The sequence below is a fragment of the Podarcis vaucheri genome (genome assembly GCF_965113315.1).
Source record: "Podarcis vaucheri genome assembly, chromosome: 13".
In the NCBI taxonomy this organism is placed as follows: Eukaryota; Metazoa; Chordata; class Lepidosauria; order Squamata; family Lacertidae; genus Podarcis; species Podarcis vaucheri.
The window spans coordinates 37,546,987-37,568,761 of record NC_138751.1 but is presented as its reverse complement, the minus strand read 5'-3'; the positions used below and the strand labels follow the sequence as shown (position 1 = coordinate 37,568,761).

The 21,775-nt window shown below is 46.5% G+C and overlaps 1 protein-coding gene across 1 annotated transcript; it reads right to left on the bottom strand.

Annotated features, from left to right (window-relative positions):
- Nucleotides 1-3,918: 3,918 nt before the first annotated feature.
- On the bottom strand, nt 3,919-18,195 carry G6PC3 (glucose-6-phosphatase catalytic subunit 3). The gene is made up of 7 exons (XM_082194478.1): nt 17,999-18,195; nt 15,471-15,701; nt 13,828-13,934; nt 10,217-10,307; nt 8,395-8,513; nt 6,713-6,854; nt 3,919-5,443 (listed from the first exon to the last, which is right to left on the bottom strand). The coding sequence occupies exons 1-7, from the start codon at nt 18,181-18,183 to the stop codon at nt 5,083-5,085; spliced, it is 1,236 nt and encodes a 411-aa protein (XP_082050604.1). The 5' UTR covers nt 18,184-18,195; the 3' UTR covers nt 3,919-5,082.
- Nucleotides 18,196-21,775: the final 3,580 nt, after the last annotated feature.

Here is a 21,775-nt window from a genome sequence, read left to right as displayed (position 1 = left end):
GGATTTCTCTTCTTTAAAGAGCTGTGTCAGTTTCCTGAGGGAGCCTTCTTTGGGGGCTTGGAATGAAGCTATAAAACCACATACACTTTATATGCTGCTGGCCTGCCCTCCCATCTCCAGTTGCAAGTTTGAATTCTGGTTGTGGATAGAGAAGTTAACCTAAGATCTAAGTTCCTGGGTGTGAGGCCTGGTGCCCTACAAAGATAGGAGTGGTTGACTAGGCCAGGCCTAACTCCTGAATGCCCTCAATCATGGCCCAAAATTTGTATTGACCAATGGCAGACGGCCTTTGTATGACTGATATTGAATGCTGTTGTCATTGGCCAATCAAAATTCTTTTGTGAAGAGTTCCTCCTCATCCACTCTTCCAGATAGGAACCTTGAAGTATCCCACACGCCTTCCTTTTTCTGATGGTACCAGGATGAGGATGTTGTCTTGGTTGTTAAGAGCTAGAGCATGCGCAAACATGGTGTTTGAGAAACCTCGTCCTCATGAATCCAGACTTAAGTTGCAGTGAGGTTGTTCGTCATGACTTGACATAGTTCCCGCTGAAATCAGTGAGGCTTTTAGTGCAGGGTTCCCCAAACTTGGCTGTCTTTTCTGTTTTTGGACTAGAACTCCCATCATCCATAGCTAGCAGGACTCATGGTCAGGAATTATGGGAATTGTAGTCCAAGCTTGGGAAACACTGCTTCAGTGAACTGAACACAGCAACAGGGAACCTGCAGCCTTCTAGGTGCTATTGGACTACAACTCCCATCATCCCTCACCATTGGCTATGCTGATGGGAGATGAAGTCCAACAGCAAGTTCCCCTTTGCCAATTGAACCCAATGAGTGTCCTTAGCTGGAGTGCCGTCAAGGTAGTTCACTGGTTTGACACAAGCCAAGTGCAGTCTGTCTGCTAGTGCAGAATGAAGTGGGAGCAGAGGTGTAATAAAGAGCAGGGACAATGAGGAAGCCTCTTATTTGAATCAGGGCTGTGGGGTTTGCTGTGGTCAGGTCTGTGGCTGGTCATAGAGAGAGGCAGTCGCCCAGAGTGTCCACCCACACCCTGTCCACCCACAAAGGAGATGCAGGCGTTTCCTTTGTCCTCGTTAGCAGGCAGTTCCCTGACCCACATCTCCTTTTCGCAGGTCCACCAACGGGCTTGTGGAAAACCGCCGTGCAGGCCCAGAGCTCTGCGCAAGGCTGCATGCTTGCTTCTGTCCCTATGGCTAAACTCTGCCTTGCACACTGGGGCTTCCAGATGTGGATGTCTAGCAGCAGCAGCATGTTGGAGGGGAGAGGGCGAGCCATGGATTTTCATGTGCATTGTCGTCATTCCCCCCGCCCTTCCACGCTGCACATGTTTTGTGTCCAGTACGCCTGTTTCTGCACCGACGTGGCTTTTACGTTCATGGTTTTCGTTAAGGCAGGTATCAAATGAAATCCCACCATTGGGATTGTACGGCTCGTTCACCCAGAGCAATAGAAACTCCAGCTAAAGCTGAGGTCAGGCAGTGTGTGTTCCGCAGAACTTGCAGGTAGGGTTTGTCACGTCTACATTTTTCCACCTCCTCTTTTTTTTTAGGGTGGGTGGGAAGACAAATAGCCACCAGCCATATTTTTCATCTTTATTTTTTTTAAATTTCTAGGGGGAGGAGGGTGGGAAGTCAGAACTGGCCAAGAGTAGCAACTCCTTCGAAAAGCCATGAGTCTTTAAGACAACAGCATGGAACAAGTTGTGTGTTTGTGTGTGTGTGCGTGCGTTACAGCTCCTGTTTTGTGGAAGATTCCACACCAGTATTAAGTTGCCAAGGGGGCTGTTTCCATGGAGGGGAAGAGGGACTTTGTCAAAAAACACAACACCAATCCTCTAACCAGCCCCTTTCTCATGTTGTTGAAAGATGCCCCCACAAGTGGGAATAACTGTAATTTTATTTTATTTTTCCTGCTTTTCCCCTCCTGCTTTCTGTCTCTTTCTCTTTCTCTCTGTTTTATCTCGCTCTGGATACAATTTTCAGTTGAGTATTTTGTAATATGTTCCAATGTTTGTCCTTGTGTAAATAAAATTGTTTCTGGCAATATCCCGTTGTAGAATTGATGTGTGGAGGAGCTGTCTGGGCTATTTTTTTCTATGTGAGTCTTGTGTCCACTTCCCAGACTAGCAGGACCCAGCGGCTAAAATGTGTGAATGTCTGTCCTGAATATCCCACCCGTTTCGCTTCACTGGATTGTCCCTGGTTCTGCTGTTGGCAGACAGAAAGAAAAACTACACGTGCCTCTGAGGCAGGAGGCGTTTCTAGAACAAGAAAAGCCAACTTGGGACTGTATACACAACTATGCATTTAAGCCACATGACACACACATGCCCCAAGAATCCAGGGAAACATAGCTTGTTAAGGTTGCCAGGAATCGCAGCTCTGCAACAAGTAATCTATAGTTCCCAGGATTCTTTAGGAGAAGGCATGTGCTTTAAATACCGTATTTTTCGCTCTATAAGATGCATCAGACCGTAAGATGCACCTAGCTTTTGGAGGAGGAAAACAAGAAAAAAAAAAATTCTGAATCCCAGAAACCAGAACAGCTGTTCTGGCTTCTGGGATAGCTGCGCAGCGTGCATTTGCTCCATAAGACGCACACACATTTCCCCTTACTTTTTAGGAGGGAAAAAGTGAGTCTTATAGAGCAAAAAATACGGTATATGGTGTGTATGCAAGCATGGTGTCCGCCACATCTTGCTGGATCACGACTCCCATCATCCCTGACCATTGGCCATGTTGGCCGGGGCTGATGGGAGATGGAATAATGTAGCGCCCGAAGGCTACCCCCTGTGCTAGAGACTCTGTGGAGGGAGCTGGATCCTGAAAAATGACGATTTGAACTCTCACAGCTTTAATAAGTGTACCTTCCAAAGGCAACAATGGGGACAAAACCGAGATAGCTATTTGCTAGGGATACCAGAAAAATATGCCTCTTTTGAGGGACGCGGGTGGTGCTGTGGGTTAAACCACAGAGCCTAGGGCTTGCCGATCAGAAGGTCAGCGGTTTGAATCCCTGCGACGGGGTGAGCTCCCGTTGCTCGGTCCCTGCTCCTGCCAACCTAGCAGTTTGAAAGCACGTCAAAGTGCAAGTAGATAAATAGGTACCACTCCGGCGGGAAGGTAAACGGCATTTCCGTGCGCTGCTCTGGTTCGTCAGAAGCGGCTTAGTCCTGCTGGCCACATGACCCGGAAGCTGTACGCCGGCTCCCTTGGCCAATAAAGCGAGATGAGCGCCGCAACCCCAGAATCGGCCACGACTGGACCTAATGGTCAGGGGTCCCCTTTACCCTTATGCTTCTTTTGGAATTTAAAAAAAATCCAGATGTTCAAAAAGCAGGAATACAAATGGGACCTGAAACAACAGAGTGCAAGGTGGGAGTGCTGCAGTTCAGGGTTTGAACCATCCATGGATTCCCCCCCCCCCCATTCCATTTCCCTTCCTCCTCTTCCTCTCCCTCCCACCATGTTTTTCCAGTCATCCAGTATTCTGTGCCCACTGAGCAAACGTAGCCTTACCAATACCTTCCATCTGCCTGTGTCATTTTGTCTATATAGAAGTATCTACATTTGGAGGGCAGATGCACTGCTAGTTTATCACCAGTCTTCCCCCAAACCTGTATACGTGTGAGATTTTGCCCCAGGCCTCTCATAAATCCCCACTGGTTTTCCTTGGCTGCGAGCTTTGTCTGTTTTTCCACAGTTCTCACTAGTGGATATGCCAGAGGCGGAGGGAGGCAGTGCAAAACACAGCCTGAATGCTGTGAAAACTTATTTGCAACAGCAGCTTTCTTTTTAATAAAAGACTTCTATATCCTGTGCTCCTTAAAAAAAAAAAAAGTCTAGCAACTCCTTCAGATTCCTTCTCAAAAGCATGTGCTGGCAAATTACTACATGACAAGCTGTGAATGCAAACTTTATTATGATACCAATATTCAGGATTGATAGATACAGTGCTTTTTTTTTCTTTTAAAAAAATGTCTAGGGGTACTCTCATTTTCCTACTCCTATTGAAATACTGCCCCTCAATGAGGCCAAATTTAGATTCACAAAATGTTTAGGGGTATGCGTCCCCCCAGGAAAAAAAATCACTGGATAGATAGATAGATAGATAGATAGATAGATAGATATAGATAGATAGATAGATAAGCTTTGGCAAAAACTGGAAGAAACAAAGGGAAGGAAGTCTTAAGACTACGGATGGGGAAATCTATGTTGGATTTAACCCTAGCCAACACAACCAATGGTCATGGATGATGGGAGTTGTAGTCCTGCAACAGGAGGAGAACCACAGGTTGCCTTAGGCAGTGTTACCCAGTCACTTTTTCTGGTGCGCCAGACCCAAAATGCCAAGGCAGTCCCCCCAATCCATGCAGGTATGGCTTTTTGCGATTGCCGACACTGTTTTAAAACCGTGGCTGTAGCTTGCAAAACAGAAAGATGGGGTGCTAATCCGTTGTGTGCAAGCGAGTTGACGGGTTTCGTTAATTTTCTTAATGCACGTACAGTCATGATTGCTAAGTAATGTGCCGACAACGACTGAAGGGAGGCAAAGGCTTAGCTAGCCAGCCTTAAAGGCTGTGCCAGTATATTGCAACTACAATGCTTCCTAAGCAACTGGGACTTAGGTGGGAAGCAATGGGTGAGGAGGTGGCCTGTTTCCCCTTTGAGGGAAATCGGGGAGTTTGATTCTCCCAATGTTTATGTCTTGCGGTCATCCATGAAACATTTCCATAGGTATGTAGTAGAAAGGGCTGTTGCAGTCACGTCAAACCTTGGGGGGTGTTAAAATGCCTCAAAGCCCATTAAACAGCAGAAAAGAGTGCAGTGGTTTTTAAAAATGGGATTCTCTGCCCAGCAAAGGGGGATTCAAGGGGAGGTGGTGGGTTTTTTGGTAAGGCTGTTTTATAGACGAGGTCAGACTGAGTGAACAGACTCGTTTTACTTGAGGAAATCTCTCCTCTGTTGGAAAAATCTTACCTCACGCTGGGAGGAACAGAGCCCCGAGGGTAAAGCAAAGGGTTGCTGGCGGCTTCCTTGCCTATGTCTCCCCTGCCGGCTACTCTCGGTGGGGCGGCCCCGTGCTGGAGGTCAGAGCGTGGAACGCTTTGGGGAGCAGCGCGATCACCACCCACGGGAAGATGGCGTACTTTGCAAAACTCAGCCCGTACCAAAGAGCCACGTTCTGCGGCTGGGCCACATCGCTCAGCAGCCGCAGGACCACGAGGGACAGCGCGGCGCAGCAGAGCCTCTGGGACCAGCCGGGCTTCTCGCCTTTGAGCTGGGTGTAGTACGACGACTGAAAGGCCAGGCCAAGGCCGAGGGCAGTGGCCGTGTCGCGGCACAGGGACGAGAAGGGCCGTGTCTCCATGCGGATCCACTCTGGGTTCGTGCACCACTTGGTAGCGAGGCCGATGGACCTGGGAGGAGAGCAAGGAAGAGAAACAAGTAGGTCAGGCAGGCAGAGGGGAACGAAATCACGCAGGGCATACCAGAAGTGGATAAGGAAAAGAACTTTCTTTCTGCCCCTCTCATAATAGTGGAGCTCTGGGCCACCTAATGAACCTGAATGCTGGAGGATTCAGGGCAGGCAAAAAGAAGAATTTCTTTGCATAGTGCATAGAATAGCTTAATATTCTTTAAAATGTGTTTGTGGGAAGGGGGGTTGTTATGTACTGAGTTGGATAGGATCCAAAAGGCAACCGTCTGATTGGTCCTAGAACAATAGGGTCCAGAATACAGCAGTCTGATTGGTCCACAGGAGCCACCCAATCCAGCTCCAGGTGGAAGTGAATCCGCAACCTGATTGGCCTACAGGAGAATCCCGGAATTAGCCAATCATGTGGGGCCCATTGTGTAAATAATGTATATAAAGCAGACATCCTGGGGGAACTTCCATTCCTCCCACCACTATGAGCTGAATAAAGAGCATGAAATCCACTCTCGACTTCGAGTATATTTCAGGGGTTATTGTTTTGTTTTTGCTTTAACTCTTTAATTTTGTGCTTTTATCCTGTATTTTTAATCTTGCGAACCGCCCTGAAATCTTCGGGCAAAAGGCGCTATATAAATGTAATTGAAAATGATAAGAACAACTCTACAATTCTGTTTTACGATTCTGCAGTTTTGGGGACTACAACTCCCATCATTCCTAGCCAGCAGGACCGGTGGTCTGGGATGATGGGAACTGTAGTCCAAAAACAGCTTTGGGGCCCAGGTTTGGGATGTAACACTAATGTAAGGGAACCAGCCCCTGGGATAGAACTTAAGAGATATCCTAAGTTTTCTGAAGCCAAGAAACTTGGTATCGGAGGGTGCGTTGTGCTTTTCTTCATCTCCATTTTGAGAAGCCAAGCTAAGCTGACATTTCGGTGACTATAGCCATATTTTGGGACGTTTTGAGGAGAAGTATTTTTAAGAGGCAGGAGAAATGGAGCAGTGTGGGGCGTTTAGAAAACCAGCTATGTGACCCCAAAATCCACCCGCCACCAGCTATGCAGCTGTCCTTTTGCTAGGCAGATTGCACCTCCATGCACAACGCCAATGAGATGAAGGTTAACATGCGCAGGAAGGGTGTGGAATGTAGAGTCGGAGGTACAAAACAGCAACCGCCATCGCTGGGGGGAAAAGGAGTCCACGTGGATGGCCCTGCAGCCCAGTGTCCCGTCTCCCTGGCGGAAGGAACTCACCAGCTGAGATCTACGCCGAGAGCAACCAACGCCCAATAGGTCACGATGCCGCTTAGCAGGAGAGACAGCGAAGCCCACATGAAGAAGCTGAGTTTCCTCTCTAGCGGGACTCTGGACTCTAGCAGCCAGCCCAGGATGATCGCTGGCAGGCAGTGAGAGATCCGGGGGGGGGGGGGAGGAAGAGGAGAGAAGTGAGAAAAGGGGGAAATGCAACATAGAGCCCCCAATTCTATGGCTGGGTTCTCCTCATTGCCCTCCATATCTAAGCCAGGAGTCGGCAGATTTTAGGATCCCAGATTTTAGAACCCAGAGGACCCCCAACAGTAGCCAGATGCAAAGCAGTGGCTCAGAAAGGTGAAGAATTAAGAGATAATAATAATAATAATAATAATAATAATAATAATAATAATAATAATATAATATTATTTCTACCCTGCCCATGTGGCTGGGTTTCCCCAACCACTCTGGGTGGCTTCCAGCAAATTATTAAAATACAATAATTCATCAAATATTAAAAGCTTCCCTAAACAGGGCTGCCTTCAGATGTCTTCTAAAAGTCAAATAGTTGTTTATTTCCTTGACATCTAGTGGGAGGGTGTTCCACAGGGCGGGCACCACTACCAAGAAGGCCCTCTGCCTGGTTCCCTGTAACTTGGCTTCTCGCAGTGAGGGAACCACCAGAAGGCCCTCAGAGCTAGACCTCTGTCTCTGGGCTGAACAATGGGGGTGAAGACGCTCCTTCAGGTATACTGGGCCATTTAGGGCTTTAAAAGTCAGCACCAACACTTGAATTGTGCTTGGAAACGTACTGGGAGCCAATGATGATATTTCAGGACCAGTGTTATATGGTCTCGGCGGCTGCTCCCAGTCACCAGTCTAGCTGCCGCATTCTGGATTAGTTGTAGTTTCTGGGTCACCTTCAAAGGTAACCCCACTTAGAGCGCATTGCAGTAGTCCAAGCCGGAGATAACCAGAGCATGCACCACTCTGGCGAGGCAGTTCGCAGGCAGATAGGGTCTCAGCCTGCATACCAGATGGAGCTGGTAGACAGCTGCCCTGGACACAGAATTGACCTGTGCCTCCATGAACAGCTGTGAGTCCAAAATGACTCCCAGGCTGCGCACCTGGTCCTTCAGGGGCACAGTTACCGCATTCAGGACCAGGGAGTCCTCCACACCCACCTGCCCCGTCCCCCCAAAACAGTACTTCTGTGTTGTCAGGATTCAACCTCAATCTGTTAGCTGCCATCCATCCTCCAATGTCCCTCTGGGTTCCTGCCCACCTCCCCAGTACCAGAACTGGAGTTTACACACAGATCCTTTGGCACATGTACGCCTAACCCTTTTTGCCCCTCGAGCGTTCTTGATTTCAGCGGCCTGATTAAAGAGGGAAGGAAAAAGCTTTCTGCAATCACGACTGGGAAATCTTTGGATCTGAGGCAGAGGAAAAATTCTGAGCGGTCCGAGGTCACCTCTTCCCTCATTCAGGATTGTTTCCCACAAGCCTCTGTGGTTTGTTTCTGAGCCTGGCGGGGGGCGGGGGGGAACGTTCATCTCTAAACTGGACCTATAGCACTGTTAATGGTCCTCATGAAGACACAAAGCAAGGTCCTTCTGCAAAGGATGCTGGGATATCAAAGCACAGGCAGCAGAGATGGCCGCCGGCCGCCACAATGTACCCACCTGTCAAGATGCCGCCAACGACTTGGTGGGGGAAATGAGCGAGGATGAAGATGCGAGAGAGGCCTACAGCCAGCAGGAAGACGAGATAAGCTGTAAAGGGCCCAGCCTTCACAACCCAGCTGAAAGAGGCAAAAAAAAAGGGGGGGGAGGAGAGTGGGATTTTACTTATTTTTATTCAAATTTATTCTTTATTTTCCTGCAGGAAGCTCAAGGTTAGGGCTGATGGGAGTTGTAGTCCAACAACATCTAGAGCAGGCATGGGCCAATTCGGCCCTCCAGATGTTTTGGGACTACAATTCCCACCATCCCTGATCACTGGTCCTGTTATCTAGGGATGAGGGGAGTTGTAGTCCCAAAACATCTGGAGGGCCGAGTTTGCCTATGCCTGACCTAGAGGGCCCAAGTTGACGCCACTGACCGACCCACCCAATGTCAGCTCAAAAATTCACTGCACCTGTTTTGATTTTATGCACCAACATTACATAAAGGAAAAAGAGGTCAGGGAAAAGGCCAATATATAACTGTATTGGCCCGAATATAAGCCACACTTTCCCCCCAAATGCCAACCATGAAAAGTTAAAGTGCGGCTTATATTTGAGACCTTAAAAAAATTATCCAGTACGCAGCCAGGAGCGCGGGGCAAACAGAACCAGGAGCGCAACAAAGCAGCGCCCGCCCTGCGCATATTTCCCCGTCCTCTCCCCCAAGAAGGGAGAGAGCAAAGAAGGGAGGTGGCTTATATTCGGGTGCGGTCAATACAGTATGTGGACTGTCCCTGGATCAAGGGACTTTTCTTCTTTTAAGTTCTCTAAAGCTCTTAACCTAGCTCAAGGTTGTCATCTGAGCTACCTCCGGATGTTTACCTGAGAATCAATCACAGCCAGTCCGTCATTTGAAAAACAAAACTTTAGATCTGTCTTGGGCCCCCAAATGGCAACTAGATATTCCACTCTGGTGACTGCAACTTGGTTTAAGGAGCCATCTGGCTGCCTGGCTTATACAGTGGTAAAGGTAAAGGTAAAGGGACCCCTGACCATTAGGTCCAGTCACGGACGACTCTGGGGTCGCGGCGCTCATCTCACTTTATTGGCCAAGGGAGCCGGCGTACAGCTTCCGGGTCGTATGGCCAGCATGACTAAGCCACTTATGGCGAACCAGAGCAGCGCATGGAAATGCCATTTACCTTCCCACTGGAGCGGTACCTATTTATCTACTTGCACTTTGATGTGCTTTTGAACTGCTAGGTTGGCAGGAGCAGGGACTGAGCAACAGGAGCTCACCCCGTCGCGGGGATTCGAACCGCCGACCTTCTGATCGGCAAGTCCTAGGCTCTGTGGTTTAACCCCCAGCACCACCCACGTCCTTTATACAGTGGTACCTCGGGTTAAGTACTTAATTCGTTCTGGAGGTCTGTTCTTAACCTGAAGCACCACTTTCGCTAATGGGGCCTCCTGCTGCCGCTGCACCGCTGGAGCACGATTTCTGTTCTCACCCTGAGGTAAAGTTCTTAACCCAAGGTACTATTTTCGGGTTAGCGGAGTCTGTAACCTGAAGCGTATGTAACCCGAGGTACCACTGTATATCTAAGTTTCTAACACTGGACCGCCAGTCGCTCCTAGGCTAACGTGCCTCACAGGGTTTCGGTGAGGAGGGAAAAAAGAGGGGAAGCGGAAAGACCCATGAGCTCCGTGGAGGAAAGGCGAAATGCAAATGTAATAAATAACTAAATAAATAAGGTATACAATGCTATTGTAAAGTAAGAGGGGACGGGGAAAAGGGAAGGAGGACTGGGAATGTGAGTGGCCGAGATACGGAGACATACCTTTTGGAGTGCTGCGATATCCGTGCGGTCAGTGTGGTCACCACTGGCCACAGAGCCATGCCTGTGATCATGCAGTGGCCAGAGGGGCTTCCTGCAGAAAAAAGGCATTGGATTAGGGTTTTTCTCCCCTCTCTCTTTCTCTCTTTTAATCAGCATGCTTGGGAGACTGCCCTGCTTTGCAACAGACGAACCACAGACGAGTCGACCTTTCGGTCCCTGCCAACTCTGGAACCCAAGGCATGGCCTGGGTGGGGTGGAGGGCTGGAGACAGGCCTGGTGGTCTATGTGGAGGTTCTCCCCCTTGCTCTGTTGGCAGCTGGTCTGGGGCGAATCAAACGCCAGCAGAGAATTATCAGGAGGCGTTCCAGTGAAAACCACCAGCCCAGGCGATTTCAGAAAAGTCTCAGGCGAATTCCTGAAGGTCCACAGATACCTCAGAACCACACAGCGCTTGGCCATCACAATGGAGCAAAGCAAACATGGGACATCCACAGAAACCTTTACCGAAACCTTTTTTAAAAATTAAAAAATAAACAAAACCAGCCTGGAAAAGTCAGCCTGCTGGCTTCTCAAAAGTTTGAAACCGTCAGGCCTCAACTATTTGCCTCCCTCACAGCAGCTCTAAGTTTATTAGCCAAGTACACAAACAAGCAGCTCCATTCTACGTCAAGAGTTTGATCTTCCTGACAGATGTGGCATTCAAACTTCTTCACCGCAGGCCAACATTTCATTTTGCCGAGAGAGAGAGCTGGCCAACTATTCCTGTCCAACAAGTGGGCATGGAATTTTTATTTCTTATTTGCAAATGTGCCAATAACTCAACTTTGTTCGAACCGCAAGGACATAATCTTTCTTCATTCGGGGCCCAACTAAGCTCCCTTGGAGGACCTCTTATTTATTTGTTTAAGCTCTTTTTCTGGCTTCTTGAGTTGTGGCATGTTTATCTCGCCATTCTTGCAAAGCAGGGGTGGTGAACCTGTGGACATCTAAGCAGAGGCACCCCACCCTTACCCTATCCTGTATTTTGGCAGAACAAATGTGGCAACCCTACTTCAAATGTACGATACGGATGGGGTCCTGAGTTCAAGTGCTCGCCTGGTCATGAAGCCCACAGGCTGAGCAAACCCATTATCAATCTAATCAGTTTCACACAGTTGCTCTTCAATCAAAATGGGGAAGCGGGTGGAGCTTGCATACCACCATGACATCTATAGATCAGGGATGACGATTCTGTGAGACCTTCAGATGTTGTTGAGCTCTACCTCCCATCAGTCCTAGCCAGCATGGCCAATGGTCAGGGAAGCAAACCAAAAACCAAAAAGACCCCCACAGAAGCCATACTGATTCGCTATTTCAGCCACATTTCCCAGCTAAAGAGGCCGATAAGTAGACTTTTCTTGAGGTGGCTCCAATAAACAGAGTCTGAGGAGCCTAGAAGAATTCACCAATGTTTACACAGCTAATAACTCTGTGCCTGAGAGGAGGCTTTGGAAAGAAATCAAACCTGCCTTCTGCTTGGATGTGCAAAACTAATAGGCCAGCAGGCAACTGGCTTTCGAAGCAATTTATTTTGTGGAACCCCAACTAGCCCCTATGTGTCCTAAGCCCCATGCCTCTGAGCCACAAAACAGCTGTACCAGCATTTTGCCAGGTGTGTGTGTGTGATATTTAATGCCAAGGATATCATATAACTTTAGAGCTGGAAGGACTTTTGGATCTCATCTAGTCCAGATGTCAGGAACCTGTGCTCCTCCAGAGTTTTCTGAACTACAACTTCCATCAGCCCCACCTAATACGTCCAACATTCAGGGATGTTGGACAGTTGAATAACATTGGGAAGGCCACAGATTCTCCTTGCCCAGGGTAGACAATACTTACCTAGATGGACCAACGTCTGTCATGACATAAGGCAGTTTCCTATGTTACCCGTTCCATTCATTATTATTATATTTTGTTTGTTTATATGCCGCCCATCTGACTGGGTTTCCCCACCACTCTGGGTGACTTCCAATAAATTAAAACCTCAAACCATGAGGCTGATGGAACATGTGGAAATGGCTAAAATGGCCGGAAGAGTCAGAAATCAGGAAGACCAAATTTTTAATAAGGAAGGGGGGGAATTTATAACTCATCTTAAAGACCATTGTAGGCAATTAAAATCATTAGTAGGATTGGAATATCACTTGTAGTTTAAGGCTGAATTCTGGACATAACAGAAGAAGTAAAGGATTTGGATTGTCATAAAAGATGTGGGAGGAAATTATTAATAATAGGATCGACAAATGGGAGGAGGGGGAAGTCCAGGAGATTCCTTGGAATCTTGTTTTTATGATTTATGTTTGATATAGCTCTGTAAAAATTTAATTTGAAAAACCAAATAAATACATTTTTAAAACAAAAATAAAACATCAAATACAGTGAAACAGCAAACATTAAAAACTTCCCTAAATAGGGCTGCCTTCGGATATCTTCCAAAAGTCAGATAGTTGTTTATTTCCTTGACACCTGGTGGGAAGGCGTTCCACAGGGCGGGTGCCACCACTGAGAAGGCCCTCTGCCTGGTTTCCTGTAACCTCACTCCTCACAGCGAGGGAACTGCCAGAAGGCCCTCAGTGTCCGGGCTGAATAACGGGGGTGGAGAAACTCCTTCAGGTATACAGGACCGAGGCTGTTTAGGGCTTTAAAGGTCAGCACCAACACTTTGAATTGTGCTCGGAAACCTACCGGGTGCCAATGTAGATCTTTTAGAACTGGTGTTACATGGGCCCGGTGGCCGCTCCCAGTTACCAATCTGGCAGCTGCAATTTGGGTTAGTTGTAGTTTCTGAATCACTACCACATGACTGAGACAAGCAATGTGTGAGGGTCCTCAGTAGCGTGGCTTCAAGGTTTTTTGGGGTCTTTGGGCAAGTTGTTCTCACTGCCCCATTCTTCCTTGTGTGGGTCCTTCTCCTCTTCTCCACTGATTCTGCTGCCACCCATTGGCTGATCTTTCCTTCTGGCATCCAATCGGTGCCATCGCCCAAAGTGGACATGGGCACAGGGAGGTCATTTTTGCTCCTCTCATTGCTCACTTGGGAGAGGGTGAGTGAATAGGCAGCAACAGCGAGGAATAACAGAGCCAAGAAGCTCCAAGGATTAGTAATGAGCCACAGTTGGACCGTGGGCCTCAACAGGTACACAACGATGTTGAACCATCACCATCTGCCTGGTTACTTATGGACAAAGGTGTGCTGGGCAGTTCTTTCCCCATCCCTATGAGGTGGGCTATGCTGAGAGATAAGAGATAACTGACTTCATGCCTGAGTGGGGATTTGAACTCTGGTCTAACACTCTAACCACTAAACCACACCGGCTTTCTATGCTTTCTGCATTGCAGGCAGAGGAATTGCAGCATCTAATTCAACCTTTCATTTGTCCCCAAGACAGCAGGTGAACAAATCAAAAGGTGCTGCCCCAGTATAATGTATTGAATTAAGTTGGTGGGACAGACTGCTTGCCTGTCTCTCAAAACCTATCGCCGCACGAAAGGAATTAAGGGCCCCAATCCTTTTTCAACCACAAAAGCCCAGATTGACTGGCGGGTTTTGAACCTTCTCTCCAGCGACAGACCTGGCCCTGTTTCACAGCTTGCAGGGAACTGGCGGAGGGTGACTTCCTCCTTCTTTGAAAACCCAGACTCGTAGATCCACCAGAAAGGCCGTTCACCAAACAAAAACCTGCGGAGAGGGAGAACAAAATATTAAGAGAGAACAAGGGACAAGTGAATTCAATGCTTTCCAAGTTCCAGGAGCTTTTAAGTTTACTTTTCATTTTATTTGCTGCTCTTACTGTCAACAGCTGCTTTTCCAGCCCACGGCAAGCTTGTGCCTTCCAGATGTTTTGGACCGCAACTCCCATGAGCCTCAGCACCCTCCAGTCACACTGAGTGGGACTGATGGGTGCTGTAGTCCAAAATATCTGGTGGGAACCTAGGTTACAGACGGCTGGCTGATGTGGCCATTGTGAGCTTTTAAAACACACACCTATATAACATTTTAGTAATTAGTATGGAAAATCCCTAAAAATTGTAAAGTGGGATGTCGCTTATTTAAACAAATAAATGGAAGGCAGCAACTCCTGCATGTTATCTCCCTTTACGTACATTCACAAGCACTGCCAACCCTGGCACCATGGTAATATTTATTTAAATCAGTACAGTGGTACCTCGGGTTACATACGCTTCTGGTTACATACGCTTCAGGTTACACACTCTGCTAACCCAGAAATAGTGCTTCAGGTTAAGAACAGAAATCGGGCTCTGGTGGCACAGCAGCAGTAGGAGGCCCCGTTAACTAAAGTGGAGCTTCAGGTTAAGAACAGTTTCAGGTTAAGAACGGACCTCCAGAACGAATTAAGTACTTAACCTGAGGTACTACTGTATTGCCATGGAAAGGGTGGCAGTTGTTAGAAGCTGGCAATGTGTGCCAGGCCACCTGGAGGGTGTGGGTGTCTTACCTCACCATCCCCTTCTGGCCGAAGTACAGTGGTACCTCTGGTTAAGAACTTAATTCGTTCTGGAGGTCCGTTCTGAACCTGAAACTGTTCTTAACCTGAGAACCACTTTAGCTAATGGGGCCTTCCACTGCTGCCATGCCATGCCACTGCCGCTCGATTTCTGTTCTCATCCTGAAGCAAAGTTCTTAACCCGAGGTACTATTTCTGGGTGAGTGGAGTCTGTAAACTGAAGCATCTGTAACCCGAGGTACCACTGAAGCTCCAAGGCCTAATCAGCATCCTCAAAACTGAGAGAACTGAACTTTGTTAAGGAATCGAAATTAACAAAAACACTTGATCACGAACCAAAAGTCCCCAATTAAGGTGAAGTGACTTTAGAGCACTGATTTGCAGCTGCCGTTTTGATTTCCCACAATGCCCTGGACATAACATGGCTTCAGGGGATTGTGGGAAATTAAAATGGCGGCTGCCCACTACTAAGTAGAGTGGCGGTTTTGAAAAGAGGCCCAGGAGACAGTGTCAGAAAGAGGCCCTGCTTTGAGGGATGCTTTTAGCCTACTAACATCTGAAGAGGGGGTGGCAACTATGCAGTTAACTTTTCCTGAGGCTTGGCGCACTTCCAGGAGCAGCTGGGACCTATGGACAACTGGCCTTGCGTGGTGGCAGCTTCTCTAACCTTTTCCTGAGACCAAGAGCGAGTCCCCATGGTTATTAAAGCCTGGGATGTTTGTTTTGTGACCTCTGCTTTCTCCTCTCACCATTTAGAGACTAAGTTGAGCCATTCTGAGATCAAACCCAGCCAAAGGACTTTGACTCCAACCTTCCGGTCGAGCAGGAAATAAGCGAGAGGGAAATAAATGATGATGACGCTCTTTGGGTCACCCATGAAGGTCATCCAAAGCCAAAAATCCTCCAGCCCAGGCAGGCTAGTCTGAAGCACCTCTGCAAACCAGATTCCAGAGGTGTAGAATACGTCCATAGTGGTGAAGCTGGAAAAGATGGTGAGACTGGTTAGGATACAGGAAATGCTTACTGCGAAATCTTGGTGAGCTGGTGCCTTGATGCTGTAAATGGGGTCCATCCCATTGCCACGAACATGCTTAGTAGTCTGCCATGCCTGACTCAGAGGGAGTGATGAAGTTGGGTGTCATCAGCATATTGATCACACCTCACTCCAAATACCTGAAGATCTTCCCCAGATCTACATTCCTGTAGATCAGGAATCGACCTGTGGCCTTCCAACTGTTGTTGAACTCCCAACACCAGCCAGTGTTAGAAATTCAGGTATATAAACTAGACACCAAAGGTTATAGTCACCAAAATAGAACGTCTTATAAAAGAATGGAAACGGTTTATTTACAATTAAACTGTAAACAGATAAGAACATTGACAGGATTACTGTAATAACTTGCAGATTTATAATAGTAAATATTTAAAGTAGACGAATAAATGAGCAAATTAAGTTAATTTGGATATGCAGAAAACATTTAAAAATAAATTTAAGGAACCGCAGAAAGAGGAGGAATACGAGTTTTGAAATGTTAAAATGACTGTAAAATTACTGAAATGTATTAAAACTGAAAATCATAAAAAAGACAAAACAAAACAAAATGGAATGTCTAGTTGCCATTTTCTGGGAAAGATGGCTCTGAAGTCTTGTTTTTCAAATGATGGAGTGACTGTGATTGATTCTCAGTTAGACATATGGCTAGTTCAGAGATCTAACTTGAGCTAGGTTAAGAACTTAAAAGAAGAAAAGCCACTTGATCCAGGGGCAGTCTACATATATATTGGCCTATTCTGACCTCTTTTTGTTAAGGGGGACACGGACCGTTCATGACATAAGAATATTCTCCACAACTGTGAGCAGGGCAGTGGGGTGGGATAAGTGAAGACAAGCTACAACAATTAAGTATAACGTCGTTCACAGCTCCTGCTCAGGCGGCAGAAGAAAAGCATTTTGGTTCCTGAAATTTATTCTGATTGTGCAGATAAAACATAAGAGATAGAATTCTGCAGTATTAGTGTGCGACAACAGTCAAGATTCAATGATTCCCCAGGCATGCACTTCCACATGGTAGAGATCTCAGGCACCCTGGAGCTTATAACCAGCATCAGCCCTAACTATAAGCTCCACAAGTGAATGGTACCTTGGGGGGCATCTAACTTTGGGGTAGAGACCAGGGGTTGCCCAGAGGACTCCCAAGGAGAGGAGAGGAGGCTGAGGGAACCCTCCACAAGGGAGGGTGTTCGAAAAAGGGTGAGGGGCTGCCCGGTCTGCAGGCAAGGGATGACATAACTGGGCTCCTGATCCCCAAAGGGTGTGGCGCAGAAAGAATGTAGCTGGTCAAAGGAGCCGTGGACTCAATAAGTTTGAAAACTTCTGGATTTAGGTTTGATGAGGCCCTAAGCTACTGAAGGTAAAGGGGCCTTTTATATTTCCAGCTGTCCTATGTCAACAACAAATTGTCGCTGTTTTTTGTGTTGAATATATGCTATACTATATGGTAATTTATGGACCTAATAGGTCCATACACAACACAAAACACTGTTGCTGTATGTAGGTTTCCGTTTATTTGTTTTTTATCTTGTATTTTGCAAATGTATATCCAGGTTTCCCCCCCTTTAAATTTGTTTTGTGGGGGGGGGGCAAGAGAGTGGGGCCCTAAGCTATAGCTTGCTTAGCTTATACGTAAATCCGGCACTCCCTCTGGCCTAAACTGAAGCAACAGAGTGAGAGGAGCCAGTAAGGGAACCAGAGACTTCCTGGTCCGTTATGGGCTTTTAGCAGCCAGCTACACTAGTCTAACCCCGGTGGCTTCCTGCAAGAGACGCTGGAAATAGCAACGTAGAAGTCTACATAGGCGCCCCCTTAACCTCCTGGCACAACTACAACTCCCAAAATTCGTAGGAAAAAGCAGCGAACCCACGACAAGCCCCCAAAATACTCTTTAATGGGTGCCAGGAGTTACATTTGTTGCAAACTTAACATGGCTGGGTCCCCCCCCCCCACGTTTCCCCAAAGTCTTGGGCCGGACATTCATATAATCGATTGCACTTTTCAAAAAGCTCAGCCTCATTGCTTCCATTAAAAGGATGCGTTTGCAAACCATTTTAGCTATCTAGACTGGGAAGGGAAAGTTCCCTCTCCCTTTTTTTGCTCTTTTCCCTTCCTCCCCCAGCAGCCCTTTCCCTTATAGCTCTCCGCTGCCGCTCCCGACCCTCCTGGCTCGCCCCTTCCCACCACCATCGCACTTCCCAGCCGCTCCACGCCCACTCCCATTACCTGCAATTGCCGGGATCCGCTTTGCCCACCACTTTGAATGGAAAAACTACATTTCCCAGAAACCTCAGAGGCACGGAGGACCCGGCATCCGGCTTGGTTACCGGGCGGGGCAAGGGACATTCCTCCGAACTCACGCTGGCCTCTCCAGGGCTCGCGGGGTTTGGGCTCGTTTTATCTCGCATCATGCATTATTTTCTGGTGTGTCTCTAGACCGCTCTGTGCATAGTTTACGTAGCTAAAATAAATAAATAAATAAATACTGATCGCAGGAGCATTTTATTAAAATGCGATTTGAAATGACTACAGGTGTCCGTCCACCCCATCTGTATTGGATGGGCTGCATGTTTATACAGTATATAGAGCAGCCTGCATCAGCAATGCAATAGGTTTGAAGCGAAGGTTACAGATAGGTAGCCGTGTTGGTCTGCCATAGTCAAAATAAAAAAATTCCTTCCAGTAACACCTTAAAGACCAACTAAGTTAGTTCTTGGTATGAGCTTTCGTGTGCATGCACACTTCTTCAGTGTTCAGATATCTGAAGAAGTGTGCATGCACACGAAAGCTCATACCAAGAATTAACTTAGTTGGTCTTTAAGGTGCTACTGGAAGGAATTTTTTAATAGAAGATTTAGTTACTGTAACAACAACAACAACAAATAATTTATTTATATACCGCCCTCCCCAGCCAAAGCCGTGCTCAGAGCGGCTAACAACAGAAATAATACAGCATTCTAAAATCAATTCATTATAAGAATTCTAAGGTCTCAAAAATAAATGATCATTAAGTGCACAAGGTAAAACACACATACAGTACATAGGTATATAAACCATATATCTGAAATAGTACAGGAGAGCAATCCTGAAGTTATCTTGATTCTTGTTGTTTAGTCGTGTCCGACTCTTCGTCACCCCATGGACCAGAGCACGCCAGGCACTCCTTGTCTTCCACTGCCTCCCACAGTTATTGATTCTTAATGACCCCAAATATTTCCTCTGCAGAAGGGGAAACCTTTTCCCAGTATTTCTTTTCACTTACAAATCCTGCCTTAAGGGCATATTTTGTGTCTGAATAGGGTATGCCTGTGACCTGAATTCAGTAACTTAAGGTAGTTAACATCTCAGAAGAATTATCACACTGGCCAGGTGATGCAATCAGTGACCATTATCAGGCATCTTGTCAGACAGGAGACAAGACACACTCTCAAATTTCTGTTGTCTTTCTGTGACACGTGTATGATGCCTCTTGGGTGGTCTTTGGCTAAGGGGCTGGGCAAATTTCTAAAGTCGTTGAAAGTTATTGCACACCTTTGTTCTGGGTCCTCACCCCCTTGCAAGGGGTGGAGATGCTGTTGCAACAGAAAAATAAAGATCATCATTGCTTTCCCTGGATCCTGCCTCCACTCAGTTTTCTCTGATCAATGTTTTATTATATTGCGGCATTTAATAGTTTGCATTTTTCCTTCTACCTGGTTTGCTTTAACTGTACCATTTTGGTGCCTTCTAGGAACTGGTGCACGCAGGGAAAGGAGCAGGATTTAACCTGTGCACCCGTCACATTCGGCCCTTCCTTGGATCTACTTCCAAGCAAACATGGTTAGGATTGTACCGTTACTCTATAACTGTGCATAGTCCTGCCATTTTGCAGCCTGATCCTCAGTTTAGAATCATAGAATTGCAGAGCGGGAAGGGTCTCCAAGGACCCTCTGCTTCAACCCTCTGCAATGCAAGAATCCTGCCCACCAAACTTCTGGTTAACAGCCGGACGCACTGCCCCATTGCGCCACCTTTCTTGGAAGTAAGCCTCAGTATCATAAGAATTCTTTTACCCCCAATTTTTTTTATTGATTTTCCAAAATTTTTAAACAAACAAACAAACATATATCTTAATTGTACTTAATCCAATCTTAGTAACATTGTTAAATGACTTCCTCAAATCCCCCCGGCTGAATTTCAGTGTATATCATTGTAACAGTTTTCCAAAACCAATTTTCTCATAAAATTAACTTAATCACTTAACATCTTTCTTTCTTTTCATTTTAGCTTTAAATGTGTTATTCTCTAACATTACATATTTAAATCCTAAGCCTATCTGGTATTTGCAAGTTTTTCCAATTAAGTTATCGTAACATATTTAACTATATAGTCTTTGAATTTCATTCATCCCTCCTGGTACTCTTCCTCCTTCTGGTCGTGAACTCTTCCAGTCAGGTCGGCTAGCTCTGAAATGTCCATCATCTTCATCTGCCATTCCTCCACTGTTGGGACTTCTTGTGTTTTCCAATTCTTAGCTAACAAAATTCTAGCTGCAGTTGTGGCATACAAAAACAGTCTAACATCTTTCTTGGGCAATTCCAAAACCTGTTATTCCAAGAAGAAAGGCCTCTGGTATCATGATAAGAATTCTAAGGTCTCAAAAATAACATATATGTCCATAAGTGCACAAGGTAAACACACATGCGTAAGTAGACAAGCCACGTCTGAAATAGTATGGAGAGCAATCCTGAAGCCATCTTGGCTCTCCTAAAAACTCTAAATGTTTCCTCTGCAAATAAAGTATATTTGGGAAACCTTTCTCAATAGTCCTTTCATTTACAAATAGTTCAAATCCTGTCTTGAGGGTGTGTTGAATAGGGTAAGCCTGTGACCTGGATTCAAGAACTGAGGTATTTACCATCTCAAAAGGATGGCCACACTGGCCAGGTAATGCAATCAGTGACCATTATCTTGTCAGACAGGAGAAAAGACACACCCTCAAATTTCTGTTGCAGACAATCTCTTTCTGTGTATGATGCCTTTTGAGTGGTCTTTTGTTAAGGGTTTGGGCGATGTCTAAAGTCTTTAAAGGTTCTTGCACACTTTGTTCTTGCTCCTTAACTCTTTGTGTGTGTGTGGGGGGGAGAGACACTGTTGCCACAGAAAAATAAAAGTTTTTCCTTGCTTTCACTGCCTCCATCCAATTTTCCCTGACCAGAAAAAGGACTTCGGGGACACTGAATCCCTTAATGGAGAGTTGAGCTGTAAGAGCCAACCCCATTCTCTCTCCCCCCCCCCATAAAAGTCTGAACATCACTGAAATTTGCTCCCTAGTGAGCAGGGCATTTTGCTATCTGAGGCGAACCACAAAATGGCATCTCCTTCCCCACCAGGGACTAAGGGGTGGGTGAAGATCTACATCAGGAGCAAGAGGGGGGGTGAGGAATAAAAATCACATGTGGATCTGCTGCTCCTACGGACTCTGCAGACTTGACCTTGCCTCACCTGCTAGTAAGCCATGAAAAGTGGCTGGGGAAACACAGCCAGAAGGGTGGGGTATAAAGAAATAATTATTATTAGGGGTGCAGCCAGAACATTGCACAACCTACCCACACTTATAAGGATGCAGAGCCAACAGACCATATTCACTTGCATTTATCAAACTCCTACAGTGCCCTGCTGCAAAATCCCTCGAGGCACGGGTGTAGCCAGGGTGGGCAGGGCTGGATTTAGGTTTGACGAGGCCCTTAGATACTGAAGGTAATTTGGCCCTTTATATGTCCAGCTGTCCTTCGTCAACACCCAGCCCTACAAAGAGATTCCTCATGAGGCCGGAGGAACACCGCCCGGCTATTGTTGTATTGATTGATTTAATATGCCGTAAACTGCTTTGAGGTTTTTATTAAAAATATAAAGCGGTATAGAAATTTATAATTAAACAAAACAAACAAATTGTTGCTGTTTTTTGTGTTGAATATATGCTATATGGTAACTTATGGACCTAATAATAATAATAATAATAAT

Coding starts and splice junctions, on each gene's coding strand:
- G6PC3 (XM_082194478.1), bottom strand. CDS start 18,183: ATGATGCGAGATAAAACGAGCCCAAACCCCGCGAGCCCTGGAGAGGCC. Junction 10,308..13,827: donor AAGCTGTGAAACAGGGCCAG/GTCTGTCGCTGG, acceptor TTTTTTCTGCAG/GAAGCCCCTCTGGCCACTGC. Junction 6,855..8,394: donor CGTTGGCGGCATCTTGACAG/GTGGGTACATTG, acceptor ACTGCCTGCCAG/CGATCATCCTGGGCTGGCTG.